Genomic DNA, 10,949 nt, shown 5'->3' on the forward strand with positions numbered 1-10,949 from the left:
ATGCATTAATTTTATCACTCCCCGTTAGTGCATGTTTACGATCAATAACTCCAAGAGAAGCCCTGAAATATTCAAACTTAGGCTTTATCAAGGTCTTAGTAAATATGTCGGCGACTTGCTTTTCGTAGAAATTCCTTTCAGAATAACTTTTTGTTCCAGCACTTTCTCTCAAATGTAATGATGACGAACTTCTATGTGCTTTGTCAATCTTTACGTTTCTTTATTTTTTCATTACTGTCTGACTTTATTGTATTGAGAACCTGGTCCCATCAATATTAGTGGACGCATACATTCCAACATAGAGCTGGCAATTACAACTTATATTAATAAAATGAGTCCATATTAGCCATATTTAATGGTTTGAATCACTCCTATTTTAATTGTCAAATATGAACTTCAAACTATTTTAACGATCTCTACAAATATGGTCAAAATAGGTTGAATATGAATATATATATTTGACCCATAATGGAAAAACGAATTAAGAAATATATATACTAAAAACAAATCACCCTCTCTCTCTCCGCCCCTGTCATGAGTGAGTTCCACTACCCACACCTTCCACATTGTCAAGCTTACAACAAATTCTATCACTTCCACTATTCAGCTTAACCATTATCTATATCATGCATCTTGCGCTTTAACTATAACGATCAAAATTTGTGTTGTAAATTTTAGTACTAAATTAATAATAAAATTTTTATGTTAATCCATGCTTGTTATCAAAGATTCATACTCTGTTCAAGCTTTGAAACAATGGAAGCTTTGATTACAACTAGTAAAGAATTAGAGTAGAGAAGACAACTTGTAGAATGCAAAGCTTGAACGATTCTATTTCATCAGTAAAGTATATATACAGATTAATTGGAAGCTTCTAGACTATTACACTTTGAGCTAACTAACTATACACATTGAATACATGTGATAACTAACTCTCTAACTAATTCTATAACTAACTATGTGAGTTGAGCTGTACAATGCAATATAATACTTAATACTTGTAAATTAGAAACCACCAATTAGATTTTGCTTATATTTGATATATATATATATATTAGTGAATATAAAACATTGCATTAATTGCTTGTAGCGTACAAAAGCCTACGTCCCGTATTAAATGATTTTAACCCAATTCGTCCATTTACCAGAAAGAAGAAGCACGAGTGAGTTCCACTGTCTATCTTAACCACAAACTCTATCAACTTTAGAGTCAATTATATATAACGATGATGGATTTTGTGTTGAGTCCATACCGTACGTGTAAATTTTAGTTAATCACTAATAATGAAATTTGAGTGTGTTCAGTCCATACGTGTGTATAATTGAGCACTACAACTAAACTTAATTAGTACTAGCTTAGTGACAATAATAATGGTTAGCAGTAAACATACAACTCAATTAGTCATAATATATATAGTACTCCAGTTTGTTGGCTTAGTAATAGTAGTACAGTTTTTTTTACATTTCAGTCATTAACTAGAATTTTGAAGAAGCTTTCATTTAGCAATAGAATTAGGCCACCTGTACAAATAGGAAGATATCATTGCAAATACATTGTTTATGCATGGGTCTACCGGAAACAACCTTTGGTTTGTTGTTGCTGCGGGTGTTGTAGGTTGTAAAACTGAATCTGAGCTCGTAAATACCGATGGTTTATGATTGTTGATCTTAATCATTGTTTGATGAAGATGATGGGTTATTATTGTTTGATGTGGGTTATTGTTGTTGATCTAAGATATTGGGTAATTAATGTATATGAAGGGAGGTGATTGGTTGGGTTTTCAATTTCTTGGTCATCTCTGAATTATATACAATCTCAAGTCGCGTCTTAATCTTGGTTTTCAACGAAATCAATATTTCGGGAGCCATTGCTTAGGTTTCTGATTTGCTAATTCTTTGATGGGGTTTTGAGAGTTTGTTCGTGTATAGTATACTTCTTGTAGACTCTTAAATTTTACAACTTGAATCTACACTTGCAGATTATAGTGTTTAAACTGCTAGAAGCCAACATTCTTGAGACTTTGGAGAATGAAGTTAAAGATGAGTCTGAAAGACTTTTTGACTAGATTACCTTGACAATGAATAATGTTGAGAGATCTAATTTCTACTACATAATGAAAGACAGCTTCCAAACGGAATTGATCATCAAGGAATATCTTAATCACTTTTCACACTCTCCTTTAAAATTTCAGGTGGACATATATGGTTTGGACAGTACAGAATACAATTTTGATTCACAATTTTATCTAGCTATAGTTCTCCAACTAAGACAGGATTTTCCCCAATGAATGGGTGACATTGAAATATGCGACAGTCTCATTTCTTCAGCTGACATTGCAACTTTTAAGAAGCTAAATCTCAAGGTTTTTAGCATGGATGATCACAGTAGGATGAAAGCCAGAGACCAACGATATTCTACATAACTGATCTCGATTATTATTTTATTGGCAATCTTTTGAGAGCAAACTGGTCCCCATTAGAAAAAACATTCAACTTACAAATCGGAATAACCTTGAAACAAAGATACGGTTAGAGAGAATTCTTAAGTTCACAACAGAGCTTGAAATAAAAACTTGGTCTGAGCAGACTAGTGATTCGTTTAAAGGATATTCCTGTCATTTGTTTGAGGTGGATACCATCACTGACATCGACATTGAGAAGCTGAAACATTGTAGTGATCTTAGGAAAAGGTATTTGTATGTGTAATTACTTCCCATTAATTATGTCATGCTTTACTAATGTGGTTGATTTAAATGCTCGTTCGTTTGATAATTGTATCAGGTATGAGCTTGATACTCCAACCGATGAGATTAATGAGGAATTAGAGTCAGCAAATGGAAATGTAAGAGCACTGGTTGACAGGATCAAAGAGCTTAATGTCACGGCAAGAAAGACTAGAAAGATTTTGGAAGAGAGAACTTGTATTAGCTTGAGAGTTTTACTTACAACTTTGGTTGGATTGTTGGATGATTTACAAATGAGAGGCCCTCCTATTTATACTACTCCCTAAGGGCCTAAGAATAAATATTATTCTACAAGTCCCTAAGTAAATACACTTTAGTTCATGTTCTAGAGAATTCTACACTCTCAAAAATATGCCACACTCTTCCAAAAAGGTTGTAAAGTATTCTAGAGAATTCTAGGGAATTCTCTAGTCTTCTCCAAAGTTCTAGAAGGGTCTAGAGTCTTCTACAAACCTCTTCAAGGCTCTAGATCCTTCCGCCCCATTCAGATGCTGAAAATGGCCAGAATTGTGGCGGGACGTCACATTAAGTTGTATGTCAAGATGTCTCAGTTTTACATTAGAATGCTATATGATCTCAATGAGAATAAGATCATGGAGGAACGATTCGAAAAAGTTTTAGGCTCACATACGCAAGTTCCAGTGGTAATATACTGCCTGGGAAGTGTTGAATATGATTTGAGTCCAAAGATTCAACTGGCTCGTGGATTGGCAATCTGGAAATATATGATCCAGTCATGTCTGAGCTTGATAAATCGGCTTGCTATGAACTAGGTCTTGCGGTTCTAGAGTATAACGATGATTGTAAGAGGAAAGCTCAGAGACCAACTATGTTCTACATGCCGTATCCGTCCCATTTTCTTATTGGAAATTTATTGGGAGCAAACTGGTCTTCGCTTTGTCTTAGCCATATCATACTGTTGACATGCTCACTTCACGAAGAATTCAAACAAGTGTCCCACGATCTGTTGAATAATCATGAAGCAATGATCCGATTACAGAAGATTTTAAGTTTCACAATAGATGAGCAATTTCCACAAGTTGCGTGGCATTTCTTTGGCGTGGATGCAAACTTTGATACATATCTCCATTTTGAAGTCTTTGTGTGGATCATAAGAGGGTCTCTTTCATAATTCAAACTTTTCTATAGGGACTTTTACATCCCTATATATATATCTCCATGATTGTGTCCACTATCTTTATATTGCATTTGACACTATGAAGATGAACAAGAATGTTCATCTTGGATGCTTCTTTATTACTAAGAAAATCAAATACTTTTTTTAATGAGACATTCCGGCAACATATCGGCCATGGTACGGTGGTTGTGAAGGATCACTAAAGAAACCTATTAAAACCCAAAATAATATAATTCCTATTTATAAATGGACTTAAAAAAGAGACACACTATAGGTATTTCTCGTTGAAAAAGGTTCATGACCATTCCATATTTTGATTGAATCGCTTAGAAAAAAATTAGTAATATTTTCAGAACGAAAAATCTCACTATTTCATTGAGGAAGTAGTGTTTCCAATACTATATTATTCCAATGAGTTGGATCGATTGAAAATGAATGTAAAAATCATATTATATAACACAACTTCCTCCCAATTCGTGGCGAAAGCAAAATAAGCAACAAAAAAATGAACTTTAAAAAATGGATTAGTTACTCAGGTGAATATAAATTAAGGACAATGAACTTGTGCTTTAGCAAATGTTAATTATTAGTGAGGTTAGAGTGGTCCAAAGTCAAACGCATGTTTTTCCTCCATCATTAGTCAACTCAACTTTATCATCTAGAAGTGGCTCGTAAATGTTTCTATCACTGTAAAGATGACTCATATATAGCCGTTTTTATCTAATCAGTGAAAAATTATTTTAATGTTTGTAAGTTTTAAATAAGTTTTATGTAGGAATATGTATGATCCTTAATTCAAGCAAAGTTTAGAGATATATTTGAACTTCTTTAATTATTGTGTATTATTATTTACTGCTTTGTAGTAATACGGGGACCATGTCCCAGCATACATTCCAACAGAAGCATTCTGGGACAAAGAAGATAACCACAACTGCTGATACTAAAGTGTTGGGTAACTTCTCAATAGATATAATATAAACTCATAATCCAGCTACATTCGATACACAAAATGGATACATACAACCGTTTTATTGGCGCTGAAAAGCTCCAAAAACTACAACGGAAGCGTTGGGAGAGAGCAGTAGTCGGGTGGGAGGTCGAATTCACCAGAACACAATGCTTCCAACAGAACTTGGATCCACCAGTACACAATGTTCCTAGAGTCCTGAATAAGAGAAGATCAATATAAATTACAATTACTGTAGCACAAAGAACCAATAATGGCAGATATCATAATTGATGCTTTAAGGAAGAGAACCAAACCTCTAAAGTTCATCCTTTGCTGAATCGACTTTGGCAGAGTCTGACTGAGCAGGCTTGTCACGATTCTTCTCGATAAATTCGATGATAGCCTCTTTGGTTCTCTCACCATTGTACTGTGACAAGTTACCAGAGGCCGATCTGAAGTACATAGTAGGGAATCCCTGAACATCAAAGTCACCTTTCGGGAGATCATTTGCGGTTGCGTCCTGTAAATGAGGAAGCAGGTGAGAGGAAATGACAACAAATACATGTCCTGTGCATTACAGGTAGCTAACCAACTGTTAATCGTGTTTAAGCCATACAAACCTTCTTTTTTGATACACTTTACAGATGTTTTCTACTAAAAATCAGTAAACAAAATCTCTCCAACAACGAAATCCATAACATCAAAGATAAAATGTCCACTCCATTCTTTCTGATTTTTATACTAAAAACCCGATTCTAATTCTATACATTCTTTCTTGATTATTATGCCGTTACTTAATGTAACAAAGGATGAAGTAGATACATGCATCAAATATCCATGTTTAGTTTATGAAAAAAGTTCTTACTAGTTTTGCAATGAGAACATCAGGATCGCTTTCAAATGATACAGCCACTTCATCCAAAATTGGAGCCAGACTCTTGCAGTGGCCACACCAAGGTGCGTAGAACTCTAACAGCACTGAGCAGACAAAAAGAATAATAATTTAGGAGAGCACAATTATTGTTAAAGTCAAACCCGCAGGCAATTAGCTGATGACTGCTCCCTCTTTCTCCTACTACGTATAATAGTTCCACAATCACTTAATTTACGACATCCAACTCCTCATCACAACCTTACACACTAGTAAAGAAATGCAAGTAAACACCAAAGAGGGAGAACGAAATGGTACAACAAAGAAACAACTCTTTCTCAACCAAGACATCGAATAAAGATTAAAATATTGACAGACACGCACCATTTTTTCCCGATTTGTAAACCATATCCTGGAGGGTATCCCTAACAACCACTTTAACAGGTTCGTCATTGACTTCAGGGCTGGGCTCTGACTTCACATGTGGCTTCAGTTTTCCTTCCTGTAACAATGTGGAAAATTAGAGGAAAAAGGTTAGTAAGCCTTTCCTTCCGTGCAGAATATTGTTCACAATTAACAACGCTTTTATTCCAAAATATATCCAAGAAAAAGAAGAGGATGCATCACCTTGTAATCCTTCAAATAAGCAGCAATGGCATCAGGTTCCACATGGTCCTTAATATACTTTTGTTCATCAGTGTCCATTATGATGATCACAGGTGCCTGTTCCTGCTTCAGTCCGAAGTACTGCAATTCCAAATAAAACGAATGTTCAACACGCCTTTTTACGGGATCATGGATAAAATGACAATCTAATCAGATAGTTGAAAATTTTAACCAACCTCAAAAGCACCTTGACCAGCCTCAACATCACCTAAGAGAAAGCTCACCCCATCCCCTTTGTAAATCACAGCAACATCGTTGTACTTGGACTTAAAAGCATCAAAATCAGCGCTAAAGTTCACAAATAGCAACGCCTGTAGATTTGCAAATGTCAAAAAACCAAATCAGTATCTTAAAACTTTGAAGTTAATTGTCAAATATTAATAAATGAAAAGAAAATAATACAAGTACAAACATATAACTGTAAAATTCATGAGAAAATCCTAGAATCGCTTGACGTTGAAATATAAGGTCAAATTGAAGCATTACAGCTCGCAGAATCAAGTACCTTGGCGTTAGTGCCTTCGAAGAACTTGTTAACATAAGGATGGTTGTTTGGATCATTGTCAAAAATAGTAACAACAGGAATACTAGATTCTGAAATGAACTTCTCCATTGCATCGACATCAAAGACCTGCAAGTATGTACAATCATACGGCCAATTAAAAGATAACATAGGACAGAGTTGAGCCTCATAACCATAATACAATGAGTATCAAAGATAAAAATATACACAGATAACTGTAATACCTCAAAATCAACAAAGAGTTCATCAAATGGCTTTAGAAGACGAAGAGTGGGCTTGTTGACTGGTCCACCCCGAGGGAGGTGTTTAGCATCAACAGTGTGAGCGAAATCGACCTCGCCTCGCAGTTTTTCAGCTAGTGTTATATAGTTCTCGAATTCCTCTCCGGAGGGGTCTGGAAATATACCAACCTAAAGAAACATGAAAGATTTTAGACAGCAAGAAGCTATGGCATGCTGAAAATAAACTTCAGTAATGATAAGTAAAATATCAAAAGTATCACCACTTACAATAAAGATACTTTTCTCATCAATAAGATTTGTGGCATCTTCCTTCGACTTGATTTCAGCAGATGCAGGACCCACTTGTTTCTTCAAGTAGGATACAATACCAGCTGCATCACGAGGACCGTTATAGTTTTGAACTTTCTTTCCTCCATCTCTCAATATCTTAATAGTGGGGAAACCCTGGATCTCGTACTCTTTTGAAAGTTCTCTATTGGCTTCATCATTTGCATCATACTTAGCTAGAACAATCGGAGGGTCATGACTACTCAGCTCTGAGGCAGCTTTTTCATACTGGAAAGAAACATAATTTAACATTAAATCAGTTGCATAGATTGAAAATGCCAAGAAAAACATAATGACGGAGAAAAATGATATTCCTTCCTTCATTAAGCAATGTATAGAAGAAAGTGTACCTCAGGAGCAAGACTCTTACAGTGTCCACACCTGTAATTGCAAGTACATTATCAGTTACTCATAAAGTAAAAACATTTCATGTCAAAGAATAACTAAATAAACATTTCGACAACAACGATAACTATGGGAATTGATACCATAGAAAAGATCGAAACTAATGCAAGCTATTAATACAACCATCTCAAGCATGTCGTCATCAACATAAACTCATTATCTCTTTTCATGGATTCATGTCTACTATTTATTGCAATTTTAGTGAATTCTTACATATAAATTTATGCTCCGAGTCGAAACTATTAGGTTCAGATGAACCTGGTACCATTACATTGGATCCACCACTACACATAACAAGACAATTTGGCTTAAAGAATCACTTCTATTAACACAGATCACTGGAACCTCTTGACATAGATCCAAATACATACACAAAAATAAAAAAAACAGAATTTACATTCCAATTGACTAGACTGTCACAGAAATGGAAAAACCATTAACTTGCAGTAACACAGAACACAAAGACAAATCCAGATTTATTAATATTTTTGTAAAATTCTGGACACAGAGATTTTAAATACCAAAAAACAAGCAGCAAATTAAATAAAAAAGAGGAAAACCTTATAACCTAGAACTCATCAAGCAAATCCAGATTCTAGAAGCATCAAACATGAATTAAAAGGAGAAGCTTTTTACAGAAAAAGCCTTAAAACCTCAATCAGTCCACAAATCAAAATACATCCATCAACAAAAGGATCCTTGAAAAACCCTTTCAGACAAATTCAAGTCAATGTGTAAATAAAAAATTACAGCAGAAAAATCAGAAGAAAAAAAAACCATTTACATAACAAAACCTTAAATTCCCCAAAAGAAAAAGAACCAGTCATTAATTATCTTCTGCAAATGCAGTTTCTAAAGCCAGAGAAACCAGCAAAAAGATAAAACTTCAAAAAAAAAAAAACAGGAAAAGCAAAGTAGAGCCAAAGGGGTCCTTGATGAACCCTTTAAGACAAATTCACATAAAGAACTGATCTTGATGCATTCCTCATACAGCTTGTGAAAACCAAAAAATTACAGCAAAAATTCACTAAAATAACAAAAAAAACTGATCAAAAACAAAACCCCTTTCATCCAATCATTCATTACATTCTGCACATACAGATTTAACAAGCATAAAAATGAATTCAACAAGCATAAAAATGAACTTTTTTCAAGAAAATAAATAGAAAAAAAAACAGCAGATTACTTACCAAGGTGCGTAGAATTCAACAACAATGAAGTTGTGCTTAGCAACAGTCTCAGTGAGGTTAGAATGGTCCAAAGTCAACACATATTCTTTCTCCTCAGCAAAAACACCACAAACTGCAAGAACAACAAGAGCTGAAACAATTACCAAAATGCCACTCTTTGCCATATTTGTCTGAACACACAATGTATTTGATTCATTTCTCCAATTTCTTTTTTTATATTTATAAAGAAAAAGTTTAGAGTGCCATGTCATCATATAAATATTACGTGTAAAGTGGGGATTGGTCATAAATATGTGTCAATACGTGTAGGAGTTTGAAAAATATTTGAGGAAATTTTTTAAATTTTTTTGCCTTAAAAAATCACATGTTTAAAGTATGCATACATTTTGGTACTAATTTTAAGAGAAAATTATAAAATCAATCCTTATGTTAGAGGATAGATTTAAATATTCCCTTAAGTATGCATTGAATAGTTTTGGTCCCTTAAATTTGTCGAAAGTTAGTATTTATAGTCTTCGAAAAAATAATTTCATATAATTCATGGAATTCTATCCATTAAATTAGTGATAACTCAATGTGAATGTAGTTCTTTTTTTTCTAATTTATGATATTTTTTATTTAATTTTAATTAAAAAAATTTGAGGTATTATTTTTGTTATATTTTATATTTTTTGTATCTCAATTTATGGAGTATGGTTTATGATTAGATAGAACCGAATTTAACTTTAAAATATTATTTTTAACATTAATAAAACAGTTATAGTTAGAGAAATGGTAAAAAAAGGTTTTGAACCACAACTTTTAGAAGTTTTTGTTTTTTAAAAAGTATTTGTGTTACATTTTACGGTATCGCATAGGCTTGTACATAGAGTCAAGATAATTCGAAAATCGGTTAGGCTCAGTCAAAGTTCAAGCTAGTTTAGACGGCTGATTTAGGTCTACTGGTTGGTTTTGTTACTTAGAGTTTGTTTGACATTGCTATTAAAAATTGGTTACTTTTAAAAGCGTCTTTGAAAAAAAAGTGTTTTGCAAAAAATAATTTGTGTTGAGCAAATACATTGAAAAATGCTTTTAATAATTATAAGCAATTTGTGTTACCTATTTTTTTTAAAAAGTATTTCTTGAGAGTCAAAACACGAAAAAAGTAAGTATCAAAGTGCTTTTAATATTAATATTATTTTATAGATATAAACTATTTTTAAACATCTAATACATTAACTTTAATTTCATTTTAATTTAATTAATTAAAATGTACATATTCAAATTTTCAATCAATATTATACATAAATAAATATTGTTAAAAATATTGAAAAGAGGAATCTTTTTGTTTTTGTAATAACAGATTTTATTATCTGTTGATGATTGTATTATGTTGTATTTATTAAATTTATTATTACCTTTTTTTAATGATGCACAAATTGATTTCTCGACTATCAAATATTTTTTGTCAAAGTTATCATCAAAGACGAACAATTCATACGGTTTTTCTTGAGCTTTCATGGTAAACTTCTAATTGAAATATTTTATTTATTTGTGTTAATGAATAATTATTAAAAATTTATTTTCATCATCTTTATATTTTTAGGCTTGGGCATTTGAAGCAATATCATACTTCCAAAAGCAATTCAAGGATTACTCGAAATAAGATTTCTCAACCAAGGATTCTTAGGTGATTGTCTGCCAAGAACCACCGAAAAATAAATTTTGTTGATCGTCCTTCTCATTTTGTAATTTTTGATGACAATATTTCATCTTTAATAGATGTCCCTTTATTTTATCATGAATTCTATTTTGTTGTTGAAGAATCTAAAATGAAGTGTAATTCATGAACACTTATCATATTTAGTTAATCATATTTCACACTTAGATTTGTAGAATGTTAAATTATACTATT

At 32.9% G+C, this 10,949-nt stretch overlaps 1 protein-coding gene and 1 pseudogene across 1 annotated transcript; one reads left to right on the top strand and one right to left on the bottom strand.

Moving 5' to 3' along the window:
- The first annotated feature begins 1,560 nt into the window (after window positions 1–1,560).
- LOC114077568 lies at window positions 1,561–4,004 on the top strand (annotated as a pseudogene).
- A 705-nt stretch (window positions 4,005–4,709) lies between these two features.
- On the bottom strand, window positions 4,710–9,250 carry LOC107023013 (protein disulfide-isomerase-like). Its single transcript, XM_015223575.2, has 11 exons — window positions 9,056–9,250; window positions 7,811–7,841; window positions 7,401–7,688; window positions 7,116–7,301; window positions 6,874–6,999; window positions 6,545–6,679; window positions 6,330–6,449; window positions 6,087–6,204; window positions 5,697–5,809; window positions 5,146–5,351; window positions 4,710–5,047 (listed from the first exon to the last, which is right to left on the bottom strand). The coding sequence occupies exons 1-10, from the start codon at window positions 9,217–9,219 to the stop codon at window positions 5,148–5,150; spliced, it is 1,485 nt and encodes a 494-aa protein (XP_015079061.1). The 5' UTR covers window positions 9,220–9,250; the 3' UTR covers window positions 4,710–5,047; window positions 5,146–5,147.
- Window positions 9,251–10,949: the final 1,699 nt, after the last annotated feature.

This window comes from Solanum pennellii, chromosome 6, assembly GCF_001406875.1.
Source record: "Solanum pennellii chromosome 6, SPENNV200".
Classification (NCBI taxonomy): domain Eukaryota; kingdom Viridiplantae; phylum Streptophyta; class Magnoliopsida; order Solanales; family Solanaceae; genus Solanum; species Solanum pennellii.